General features: G+C 36.4%; 1 protein-coding gene across 4 annotated transcripts in view; it reads right to left on the bottom strand.

Moving 5' to 3' along the window:
* Nucleotides 1-13740, bottom strand: part of GULP1 (GULP PTB domain containing engulfment adaptor 1) — a 334314-nt gene that overhangs the window by 46588 nt on the left and 273986 nt on the right. For 2 of the 4 annotated variants that reach the window (XM_040227779.1, XM_040227781.1), the window contains exons 5-7: nt 13263-13334; nt 7063-7161; nt 528-665 (exon numbers count right to left, since the gene is read on the bottom strand). In XM_040227779.1, coding sequence (XP_040083713.1) covers nt 528-665; nt 7063-7161; nt 13263-13334 — 309 coding nt within the window. The remainder of the gene's footprint in view (nt 1-527; nt 666-7062; nt 7162-13262; nt 13335-13740) is intronic. The other 2 variants (XM_040227780.1, XM_040227782.1) reach the window with 1 other exon arrangement.

Genomic DNA, 13740 nt, shown 5'->3' with positions numbered 1-13740 from the left:
CAAGCTCAATCGCTCACATACACACACATACACACAATTCTATCACATTTCATTATATAAAGTTTTCTGAATAATGAAAATCAAGAACCAGAGTTTTAAAGTATCAGAGATTTTTTTTTTTGAGGAGCCATACAAATTTCATTTCCTACAGTTTAAAATATTTATTTTCATCAGATCCATGACATTCCTGAAAAAATACTTTGCTTTATCATTACTCCTTTGCATTATATGCATATAACTAAATTGTATTTGAGTTTAAAATTTCAAGTCAAGTGATTATAAGACAGGTAAACATATGACATAAAGATGACATTCTAAGGAGAGAAAATTGCATGCAAGCTTGGGCCCATTAACGTGAAATTTAGTTAGGGATGAAATCCTGAGGCATATTCTCATGACAGGAAGAATCTATTAGTGAAGTTAAGTATTTGCAGGCCTTATTCATTTCTAAATACTAATGCCGGAAACAAGAGAATTCCTGGCTTGCAAAGTAGAGCAAACCACCCTAAAACATCTGGCATACTTACACACTTTTCGCTGTCAAATACATAGCACAAATGTTTATTTGACTCGGAATCTTTGCATATGAAAGTGAATATCCTCTTGTCAGTTTTATCATCTGCACAAAATGATATTCTGTGAAGCTGGCAATTGTGTTGAACTTCCTGTGAACACAGATGAACATAAACATAGTTGAAGAGATTTCTTTTTCTGGAATACCAGCTGTGCAAATAACATACAACTTATGAAACATCATCTGTCATATGCTGGTTTTATAACTACATACACCTCAACTTAAATAAAAATGTAGTGAGATAAACCTCCTGACTCAGGATTTAGCTAAATCATTTCAATGGCACTTAGAAAAACACAACAGAAAAGAGGATCAGAGGTTCATGGGTTTCCTGAGCTACAAGGGATCTTCGGATATCATTACTTTGAACTCTGCAATTTTACTTAGGAGGATACTGAGGTCTAGACAGATGAATATATTTCCAAAAGGTTACAGAATTGGTAGAACCCTTTGAACCAGAATTTTTTCATTTTATTTTATTGCTACTAATATTACTGCTTAAAACATAACTTCATCTGTATACAATTTCATATGAAACATATTATACAGTACACATCTTCATGGTAAACTCAAGTACTCTTGAACCCCTTTTGTCTAAGGGAAATCACCCTTGCAACTTCTGCAATGTTTTCCATTGGAGCAATGAATGAAGATTTACACATTCAGCTTCCAAACTGCTGAGTCAACCTTATTAATTAGTAGTAAGATAAATACTACATATATATGTATATGCAATATATATATATATTGTGTGTGTGTATATATGTATGGTGGTTTAGTTGCTAAGTCATGTCCGACTCTTGTGACCCAATGGACTGTAGCCTGGTAGGCTTCTCTGTCCATGGGATTCTCCAGGCAAGGATACTGGAGTGGATTGACATTTCCTTCTCCAGGGGATCTTCTCCATCCAGTAATGAAACCTAGGTCTCCTGCATTGCAGGCAGATTCATTACCGATTGAGCTACAAAGGATTGTAACTATAGCATGTGTCACGGGATCCTTCCAAGTTCAGAGATTGACATGTCTTCTTGCTGAGATTTGATTTATAACCCTGATTCACATTACTGATCATCAGCTGAAAATGAATACACAAAAATGAGCTATAAAAGTAAATGTCTACAAGACTGCATTCTTTCCTTGCATACAAAACCAAAGGTAAGTCATCAGAGAGTTGTTTGCAAGCATGAAAATTAAAATGACGCTGTATACTGTATGACTGTAGTGTTTAGTCACTGCTAGATAGCCTGATTCAGCCGTTTCAACCGCAAGGAGGTACAAGTGCTCAACTTACTAAGGCTTCTGTCGAAGGCATCTTTCCTGAGACTATCCTTCTCCTATACTTTGCCAGACTGGCCAGTCTCTTCCTCACTGACATATTTTTTTTTGTTTTAACAGTATTAATATAGACCACTCTTTGAACAGCAAGACATTGTCAGGGGTTGTTACACACATGGATTGAAGATGTCAGTGGCAAATGAAGGTTTAGTATACTCTGAAGATCTATGAAAATATTTTCATAATCTGTTTACAGGCTAGATTTCTTAGGGCTTTCAAATTGAATTAACTGGTCAGTAAGTTTGCTTAGTTGCTCAGTCATGTCTGACTCTTTGCGACCTCATGGATTACAACCTGCCAGGCTCCTCTATCCATGGGGATTCTCCAGGCAAAAATACTGGAGTCGGTTGCCATTCCTTGAACCTAGGTCTCTTGCATTATAGGCAGATTCTTTATCATTTGTGCTACCAGGGAAGCCTGGTCAGTAAAAATGTTACCTTATTAAAATAAAGCATTGGTAATATATATTTGTAAAATGATTGGGGTTGAGTGTTAATCCATTTTTTTGAAACTGACTTTCATGATCTTATCAAAATTACTAAACAGTAATTCTGAGGCATTATGAATAAAGGGCTATGTTTATTTTCTAGGGCTTCCATAACAAAATACCACAGATTGAATGGCTTCAACAATAGAAATCTATTTTCTAACAGTTCTGGAGGCTGTGAGATCAAGATCAAGTCCAAGATCAAGGAATTGGCAGGTTTGGTTTCTGCTGAAGCCTTGCCTCTTGGCTTACAGATGGCTGTCTTCTTGCTATGTTCTCACATAGCTTTCCTCTGTGTTCACACATACCTGATGTCTCCTTCTTTTAGTGTAAGGACACCAGTCTTATTGAATTAAGGTCTAATTTTGACGTCATTTAACTCTAATTATCTTAAAGGTTCTATCTCCAAATATGGCCATAGTGTGAGTTGGGCTTCAACATAGGAATTTTAGGTGAAAATTACATTCATAACTACATATTAATATGAATGTGGAATCAGCTCAGTTCAGATGCTCAGTTGTGTCCAACTCTTTGTGACCCCATGGATTGCAGCACACCAGGCTTCCCTGTCCATCACCCATCCCGGAGATTACTCTAACTCATGTCCATCGAGTTGGTGATGCCATCCATCCTCTGTCATCCCCTCCTCCTCCCACCTTCAATCTTTCCCAGCAGCAGAGTTTTTTCCAATGAGTCAGTTCTTTGCATCAGGTGGCCAAACTATTGGAGTTTCAGCTTCAGCATCAGTCCTTTCAATGAATATTCTGGACTGATATTCTTTAGAATGGACTGGTTGGATCTCCTTGTTGTTCAAGGGACTCTCAAGAGTCTTCTCCAACATCACAGTTCAAAAGCATCAATTCTTGGTGCTCAGCCTTCTTTATAGCCCAGCTCTCACATCCATACGTGTCTGCTGGAAATAACAATAGTTTGACTAGATGGACTTTTTTTGGCAAAGTAATGCCTCTGCTTTTTAAAATGCTGTTCAGGTTGGTCATAGCTTTTCTTTCAAGGAGCAAGCATCTTTTAATTTCATGGCTGCAGTCACCATCTGCAGTGATTTTGGAGCCAAAAAAAAAAAAAAAGTCAGCCACTGTTTCCACTGTTTCCCCATCTATTTGCCATGAAGTGATGGGACCAGATCCCATGATCTTAGTTTTCTGAATGTTGAGCTTTAAGCCAACTTTTTCACTCTCCTCTTTCACTTTCATCTAGAGGCTCTTTAGTTCTTCTTCACTTTCTGCCATAAGGGTGGTGTCATCTGCATATCTGAGGTTATTGATATTTCTCCCAGCAATCTTGATTCCAGCTTGTGCTTCATCCAGCCTGGCATTTCTCATGATATTCTCTGCATGTAAGTTAAATAAGCAGGGTGATAATATACAGCTTTTATGTACTCCCTTCCCAATTTGGAACCAGTCTGATGTTCCATGTCCAGTTCTAACTGTTGCTTCTTGATCTGTATGCAGATTTCTAAGTAGGCAGGTCAGGCGGTCTGCTATTCCCATCCCTTTAAGAATATTCCATAGTTTGTTGTTATCTACACAGTCAAAGGCTTTGGCATAGTCAATAAAGCAGAAGTAGATGTTTTTCTGGAACTCTCTTGCTTTTTCCATGATCCAACGGATGTTGGCAGTTTGATCTCTGGTTCCTCTGCCTTTTCTATATCCAGCTTGGACATCTGGAATTTCACAGTTCACATACTGTTGAGGCCTGGCTTGGGGAATTTTGAGCATTACTTTGCTAGCGTGTGAGATGAGTGCAATTGTGCAGTAGTCTGAACACTCTTTGGGATTGGAATGAAAACTGACCTTTTTCCAGTCCTGTGACCACTGCTGAGTTTTCCAAATTTGCTGCCATATTGAATGCAACATTTCCACAGCATCATCTTTCAGGATTTGAGATAGCTCAACTGGAAATCCACCACGTCCACTAGCTTTGTTCATAGTGATGCTTCCCAAGGCCCACTTGACTTCACATTCCAGGACGTCTGGCTCTAGGTGAGTAATCACACCATTGTGATTATCTGGATCATGAAGATCTTTTATGTACAGTTCTTCTGTGTATTCTTGCCACCTCTTCTTAATATCTTCTGCTTCTGTTAGGTCCATACCATTTCTGTCCTTTATTGTGCCCATTTTGCATGAAATGTTCCCTTGCTATCTCTCATTCTCTTGAAAAGAGTCTTTCCCTTTCTATTGCTTTCTTCTATTTCTTTACACTGATCACCGAGGAAGGCTTTCTTATCTCTCCTTGCTATTCTTTGGGACTCTGCATTCAAATGGGTACATCTTTCCTTTTCTCCTTTGCCTTGAGCTTCTCTTCCTTTATCAGCTATTTTTAAGGCCTTCTAAGACTTGGGAGTCCCTTGGATTGCAAGGAGATCCATCTGGTCTATCCTAGAGGAAAGCAGTCCTGAATATTCATTGGAAGGACTGATGTTGAAGCAGAAACTCCAATACTTTGGCCACCTGATGTGAAGAGCTGACTCATTTGAAAAGACCCTGATGCTGGGGAAGATTGAAGGAGGGAGGAGAAGGGGACAACAGAGGATGAGATGGTTGGATGGCATCATTGTCTCAATGCACATGAGTTTGAGTAAACTCCAGGAGTTGTGATGGACAGGGAGGCCTGGCGTGCTGTAGTCCATGGGGTCGCAAAGAGTCTGAGTGACTGTACTGAACTGAACAGATCACTGCCTCCTGTACAGTGGCATGAACCTCTGTCCATAGTTCTTCAGGCACTTTATCTATTGGATCTAATCCCTTGAATCTATTTGTCACCTCCACTGTTTAATTGTAAGGGATTTGATTTAGGTCATATCTGAATGGTCTAGTGGCTCTTCCTACTTTGGAATCTGGAAGAGATTATTTTTTCATTTTTTTTTTCCATTGGATCTGTAGGGGAGATATACAAGAACCTCACATATACAGTGTTACCATGTGTTATGTGCTGACTTTTGTCCACCTACCCAAATTTATATGTTGAAGGCTTACTTCCCCATACCTCAAAACACAACTATATTGTGTTTCCAACTTAATTGGAAATAGGTCTTGAAAGAGCTGATTAAGTTAAAATAAGGTCATTTGAGTGGTTCCTCATCCAATCTGATTTGTGTCCTTATGTTGGTTGTTGGTATTCATTCCGTAGGTTGTGTCCCATTCTTTGTGGCCCCATGAACTATAGTACATTAGGGTTCCTGTCCTTCAGTATCTCCCATGATCTCAAACTCATGTCCATTGCATCAATGATGCTATCTAACCATCTCAACCTCTGTCACCCCCATCTCCTCTTGCCCTCAATCTTTGCCAGCATCAGGGTCTTTTCCAGTAAGTCAGCTCTTTGCATCAGGTGTCCAAAGTATTGGAGTTTCAGCTTCAGCATCAGTCCTTTCAATGAATATTCAGCGTTGATTTCCTTTAGGATTAACTGGTTTCATCTTGCTGTCCAAAGAACTCTGAAGAATCTTCTGTAGCACCACAATTCAAAAGCATTAATTCTTTGGTGCTCAGCCTTCTTTATGGTTCAACTCTCTTCTTTACATGACCACTGGAAAAACCATAGCTTTGACTATGTAGCCTTTTGTTAGCCAAGTGATGCCTCGGCTTTTTAATATGCTGTCTAGATGTTTTTCCAAGGAGCAAGTGTCTTTTAATTTGGTGGCTGCAGTCACCCTCTGCAGTGATTTTGGAGCCCAAGAAAATAAAGTCTAACATTGTTTTCACTTTTTTTCCCATCTATTTGCCATTAATGATGGGATTAGATGCCATGATCTGTTTTTCGAATGTTAAGTTTTAAGCCAGCTTATAAGAGGAGGTGACCTTATCAGAGGAAGAAATTAGACACACAAAGAGGCACCAGGAGTGTATGTGCAGACAATCATGTGAAGGGACACCAAGAGGGCTGCCGTTTGCTGGCCAAGGAGAGACGCCTCAAAGGAAACCAAGCCTGCTGCTGTCAGTTTACTCATGGACTTCCAGCCTCCAGAACTGTGAGAAACAAATTTCTGTTGTTGGAGCCACCAGGTTCTGTGGTATTTTATTATGAAAGCCATAGTAAACTAATACACACTGATTATGTCTACAGGTAATCAGGATCGGTCAGGACAGGTTAATGAACATCATACAGCTTTTGTCTTCTTTCATACTCCGTGAACCAAATGTAAATGCATCTCTTTCAAAGCATATGAAGAAAAATTTCTAAATACAAGACCCAATACCATTGAATACACTCAATATAGATTGTTACGTCCCAGACACAGGCTGAAGAACAAACAGCTCAGAAAGCAAATCCAAACATTGCTTTCCCCCCCTATAAATCCTATAGAGTTTTACATTGTCATTAACTGAGAGCTAGATAGTTTCAGTGGGTGAGTGTGTGCGTGCTCAGATGTGTTCGACTCTCTGCGACTCCATGGACTTCGGCCCGCCTGGATCTTCTGTTCATGGGATTTTACTGGCATGCATACTGGAGTAGGTTACCATTTTCTACTCCAGGCAATCTTCCTGACCCAGAGATTGAACCCACATCTGCCCCTTCTGCATTGCAGGCAGATGCTTTACTGCTGAGCCACTGGGTAATATATTTTAAACATTCGTTAAAGTAGGAGTGTGATTGCAATTAATGAAAGAGTCGAATGCTTCTGATGTTCAAAAATAAGCCTTACCTTTGTTTTGGGTTCTAGAATTTTTACTCCATAAATTGAGATTTGCAACTCAACTTTGGGAATTTTCTGGCCTTCAGATTTCTTGATATGTCTTGCAAACTACAAATGAAAATTTATTCACAAAATTGTAATTTTGTCTATGGAAAATGAACACAAACATATATTTAGAGTTTACATTCAATGCTGAAATTTCATTAAATAAATTATTGCCTATTGCCCATTATATTTTTATAAATCCCACACAGCCTCCAAATATTTAGAAATCACAGTGATCTACCATTACTATCATTAAAATCAGGCTGATTCTCAATAACTTAAAAAAATTTAATATACTTCTTTCATAATACTCCAAAAATCATATTCATATCAAACAGAAAATGAAAACTCTTTGTGTGAAAATAAGCAGAGATATCTTTTTCTGTGGATCTTTTGTTTTTAATGGTTTTTAGGAAACTTGCAGTCCGGAGCACTAGATCTTTGCATTTCCAGATACTTACATTGTTTGGTATACTGTCCTACCTAATGAAATCAATGAATGAAAAGAGACAGATTACCATATTCAAACTGAAATCAATTATCCCAGCTAAAATACTCAGAACTAGACTCATTCTAGAGATATTTAAATGTACTGGTTTTATCTGGCAATGTTGCTCTCCCGACCTTCCTTCTCCCTTCCCTCCCCTAAATTGTATTTATTAACCCCTCTTACAGGGCTTCAAAAAGTTATTTCCTAGTATAATATATATATTTTTTCAGCATATGGATCACCCTAACTTGATTCAAAATAGATTATCTGTAAGGCAACGTGGAGTTTTGGTCATCTTTTGTGTGTCATATTTATTTACGTTGTGTATTTCCTTCTAATTTAGGACAGATGTAAATACATGTGGTATACTTCAGTCCCAGAACAGAGAGTGGTTAAAAGCCTCTTTCTCTTTTCATGGCTTTGTACTGCTATGGAGAATAATATAATTAATGCATATAAGGATGCTATGAAGTGTCTGCCTTGATATGCAGGGTGGGTGGGTAGAAGAGTTCCATTTGTTTTATTCCATTTTGGATGGTACAATTTTTTAGTTTGTTCTCTGTCCTATCCTATAAATAGAGGCAGTTTTTTCCCTCAGTATTAAGCAGACTTACATTCTGCACATAAATGTGACTAATTCATGCCAGGGATTTTTGTGTGTGTGTGTCTTTAAGAAACTTATTTTTCTTCAGTGCAACCCTTTACATATTATCCCAGCTCTCTCCCAAAGAAAGTGGATTAATTTGTTTCTTTTCCCTTCATAACCTTCTTCCTGTATTGCTATAATCAAAACAATTTGGGGGTTTTCACATATGGAGGATGACAACATAAATCAGCTGCTTTGCATCCATGTGAATGCATCTGAACAAAGCCAGCCCCATTGCTGGCCGCGGAAGCAGTCTAAACTGGCTTCCTGGGTGCTGCTCTTTTCCAGAAACAGACAATGAGCAATAGCTCTTGAAGCCTTTTTCACATCGGGACACAACCGTTCCTTTGACCTCTTTTAGTTTCCAAACACCCATCACAAGACAACCACTAACATTAAACTTATCTCTTATGTCTTTTCTGTCAGAAAGAAAAGAAAGGAAGAAAAAAGGGGAAAATTTGAACAAGGGGAAGAAGTAGGAGCTACAAGTAGAGAAAATAAAGAGGGGAGCAAGGAGGGAGGGAGAGGGAAACAAAAGAACGAGACAGAAAAAGAGAAACAAGCATAACACATCTGATCTATGGCTTATGAAACCTTTTCCTTTGCTTCATATCAAGATGAAGTGATTGTGCTCAAAGAAGATTCAGAGGTCATCCAATCTGATCGGCCCATTTCAAAGAAGAGAAAATAAGTCTCAGGGGAGTTACTTTGGTCATAAAATAGGTCTGTAGCAATCAGCCTTAACTGCTTCACAGACCTTGAAAAACATTTAGGCTGAAGGAAATATTTGTTCAATCTGTATTTTAAACAGTTTAATATTCTCATTCCTGCTTGTATTTTTTAAAGATAACCTTATCTTATAGTTTGCATGATCCCCATCTCTGAATTGCATTCTTCAGTTCAGTTCAGTTCAGTTCAGTCGCTCAGTCGTGTCCGACTGTTTGCGACCCCATGAATCGCAGCACGCCAGGCCTCCCTGTCCATCACCAACTCCCGGAGTTCACTCAGACTCACGTCCATCGAGTCAGTGATGCCATCCAGACATCTCATTCTCGGTCATCCACTTCTCCTCCTGCCCTTAATCCCTCCCAGCATCAGAATCTTTTCCAAAGAGTCAACTCTTTGCATGAGGTGGCCAAAGTACTGGAGCTTCAGCTTTAGCATCATTCCCTCCAAAGAACTCCCAGAGCTGATCTCCTTCAGAATGGGCTGGTTGGATCTCCTTGCAGTCCAAGGGACTCTCAAGAGTCTTCTCCAACACCACAGTTCAAAAGCATCAGTTCTTCAGCGCTCAGCCTTCTTCACAGTCCAACTCTCACATCCATACATGACCACAGGAAAAAATACTTGTAATTTATATTTTGAAGATATATTCATGCTTATATTGTATTCTTTTCTCGCCCTACCTACTACTTGAATTCTAATGCTTAAAAAGCCTTTTTGAAGGTTTTTTTCCCCCCCTCATCTTTGTTTCAGTGAATATATTTTTTTGGTAATCTAGATAGAGTGATCTACTAGTAAAATTTGAATATAATAATCAAATAAAAATGTTCAAAGGGAGTAGAGCCTAAGAATTCTGGAGACTATCTGGATACAACAAACAAACAAAAAACAAGGCTTTATCATCACAAAATGATAAAGTAGTACTAGAAATACTGTATAAAGTACTACATAAAGTACTATGTTAAATGTATGCCACTGGCAAATAGAACAGCTAAAGAAAATTTAAAGAGAGCACTGCTGAGTTTCAGTATCATCCTCATAACAATTTCTATTCATTTCTCAAAGGACTTAAAAAAGTAAAATCTAACTATATTGTTAATGTAATACACATTATTAAGCAATTAAAATTAATGAATTAATTCTAATCCTCTTTGTGGTTCTTATAAATTGTTGATTTAATTAAAAGTTTTGATAATCTCACAGGGAAATCAGTTATGTGTGTATGTTTTAACAATTAAAATAAGCTCTAATCATTTCATTAATTAAATAACTGGTTATAAAAACAAAAACCATTTGTAGTAGGCTACACAGAGAACGTGAAGTCAAGTGGAGAAACTGGTGGGCCTAGATTTAACAGAACGTTTTATTAATTTCCCAGTCCACATGCCTTCATGCAATTTTAAGCTAGCTCTGCTTGGGTGAGGGGGTCTGTCCTCTAAAACTGGGGTCCAGGAATGCTGCTCCCTGGTTATCTCCCAAAGAATCCAAGAAGTTTTGGCCTTGCATACCAAAATTCATCCACATGTAAATATCACAAACAGCTTGTTTATGAAACCTCTGACATTGTTTATGAGCCTGCTGACATCTGTAGTAGTTGTATTAAAAATAAATAAATCACTATTAAAAATAAAATTCCTAAAAGTAATTTTGATACTAAAAATAAGAAGTTGAAAGGGTTTTTTAATTATTACTTTTTGAAAATTATGGCATTTTCTTAAATCATAGACTAAAACATGGTTAAGAGATGGAAATTGTTGAATGTGATCGAGAACTAGAAAACATATTGTTTTGTCATATATAGAACTTTTGAAAGTAAACACATAAAAATTATGACATTGATGAAAACTTTATAATTTGTAAATTCTCCACAACAGAAAAACTGTACCCAATAAAATAAAGTTTTAAAATTTTTCTTGAGAAATAATTAGGCATAAATAATCATAAAAAATACATTAGTGAACATCATGGAAGTTTTCTATCATCTTGTATTAGCCTTACATTTTGAATATTTCTTTAAAGTCAGAAGCTAAACATCTGAAAAATTACCAGGTTTAAATAAAATGTTACCTTGTGGGAAAAACAAAATCAAATACTGAAATATAGTGGATAAGAAAGTACACAGAATACATACGTCAAAGAAAAATAGCAGTAAATTAAAATTAGATATGTGTACCCAAAACCCAGTTAATAAGCAAATTGTTCTTTTTCTTTTTTAGTAGAACCATAGCACCATCTTCTGGCTATCTTTACATGACAACAGAGTTAAAGAGGAGCCAGTGTCTAGGTCTTAAATGTAAATACTCTTATATACTTTGAGTTATAGCATCTGAGCTTTGACACAAATAAAAAAATTAAGATATACATGAATAAACAACATTTTTTATTATTTTAATTATTTCACGAATCACTACCTTTATATATATTTCCCTGATCTATAAACATTTTGCAATCAACAGACTAAAGATTGTTTATAGGATTAAGTATTCGGAAAGGTACTTGAAAGAGAAAAGCTATTATCAACTGAGTATACATTTTTGAATTACATTGCATGATTTTTATCTTATTGTAAATCACATTCCTTTATTGAGTACATTTTCAAACATGAAACTAGATAAGAACTAAATACAAAGTTTCACAAAAACATAAAAACTAGCTTTTTTTAGAAGACATTTCATCTCAAATATCTTTTTATATATTATCACTCACTACATAATTTAATACTTTGGGGTTTGAATTTGGGTTCATTTCATAAAGGACCTCCTAGGTACAAAGAAACATTAAGTGTAAATATCATTATTCTTTTATAAACATTCTGATTGTAGTGAAGTTGGACTCAGGTCTAAAGTATGCAACATTTTGAACATTTAGATGGAATCTTATTCTAAATGTTGTCCATAAATTGTGAGACCTTTTAAATCCTGTTTTAGGACTTAAAAGTATTTGCCAAACAAACACAAAGTACACTTTTGTCTAGTGAAGGTCACTCAGTTGTGTCCAACTCTTTGAGACCCCATAGACTATACAGTCCATGGAATTCTCCAGGTCAGAACACTGGAGTGGGTATCCTTTCCCTTCTCCAGATAAAACCCAGGTCTCCCACATTGCAGGCAGATTCTTTACCAGCTGAGCCACAAAGGAAGTTTAATTTTTTTTTTTTTTGTCTAATGCACTGTTAAAAGTAATGATTGGCTTGTCCCCTCTTTTTTCCAAATGGGAGTGGTATCACCTTGGAACCTTTTAGTATATTTCCTTAAATACAGGAAAAATATAAAATACTTTAAAAATATAAAAATGTTGTAAAATAATGGATAAAAATTATCTACTTTTATTTCTTTACCCAGAAAACAAGCCAATTCACTTCAAATTTTTTTCTCTCAATTTAAACAGTAAATTCCACCCGATATGACATTCTCAAAGCAAAGTAATACATTTTAATGTCTGTGGCTTTGCCTGGTGCAGAGGCCTACACATCCTATAGAATAATTGGATAATCTCAAAACTAAATAAAGTTAGAGGAGGTTTGTTTCTCAAAAAAATTCTGAGAGCAATCAGAGAGAATAACAATAAAGTGTGTTAACAAAATAGTGTTATGTTAAATTTTCTTAATGTGATAAACATGAGAATTCTGCTGAAAGAGTTTTTGAATCTTAATATCTCAGAGGAAACAATGTCTTTGGGGATGGAATGCAATTAGAAAAACATGCAAAGGATGCATGGCAATTATGTAAGATTTTTCTCAGGAAATTTGCAGATTATGAGTATGTGGAGCTGGTTACTATTTTTTTTCTGTTTTTATTTTCACCAGTTCCCTGAGTCTGCTCATGGATATGGCCAGACCCTTGTGGGTTTGTCCATTAGTATGTCTTTAATGTACAGTGTCACTGCAAAATGCTGCTTTGGAATGAATTTTACTTCTACATTTTCGACTGGTGGGTTCGATTTTCTAACTACAGTAGATTGTTTTGTCTTTGAGTTAGGGCATGAGTCCACAATGCCCAAGCAAAGTAAAGGCAAGCTACAGAATGCCAACACTTATGAAACATTGCTCTTACATTTTTTTTGTTGTTGAGCATAAACAACTACACCTTAAGAAACTGTGAAGGCTGTGCCACATCCAGAAAAATAATTGTGTCTACATAGTTTTCATTAAATACGTTTCCTTGATCTAGTGGTATTCATTAAACAGTACATTTTTACTAAGACTTATCTGCCACAGAACTATTCATGCTTTGAATTTCCATCGGTCTACTGATGGCCGAAGGTTAAGTTCAGTACATGAGACACTTACTTTGAGGGCTTGCTTACCTTTAGTTTCCTTACAGCGTCTCTCACAACTTCTGTTCCTTTGGGCTGCTCTACTTCTGTGCTGCCAAGAAACTGAAAATGTTCACTGTGAGACAGGCTTTACTACATCATATGTCATTAAATCATTTGAGATATATCATGAGGTAACAGAATGATGTGATAGTAATTCAAATCCAAATCCAGCACAGAGGAGTTACTAATTTATATTATTTTACATGATAGGAAAATATTAACACATTACTTAGTCATATACAATTCCATTATTTTAAGATTTCTTAAAATTACACTTTTCCTAAATGATTTGCTTGCAGATTTTTAATGGAAAGAAAAATAAAGTTATTTTGTTGGGCCCAAAGGAATAAAGTTGATCTCGAATGTAAAATTTAAAACATGTGAACAATTAAAAAATTGTTATCTGAAAATTTAAAGTATATACATTTTTTTCATGTTGTCAAAAATATATTTTAAAAATTTAATG

This window comes from Oryx dammah, unplaced genomic scaffold (genome assembly GCF_014754425.2).
Source record: "Oryx dammah isolate SB20612 unplaced genomic scaffold, SCBI_Odam_1.1 HiC_scaffold_27, whole genome shotgun sequence".
Classification (NCBI taxonomy): Eukaryota; Metazoa; Chordata; class Mammalia; order Artiodactyla; family Bovidae; genus Oryx; species Oryx dammah.
This window is presented reverse-complemented; position numbering and strand designations above follow the sequence as displayed.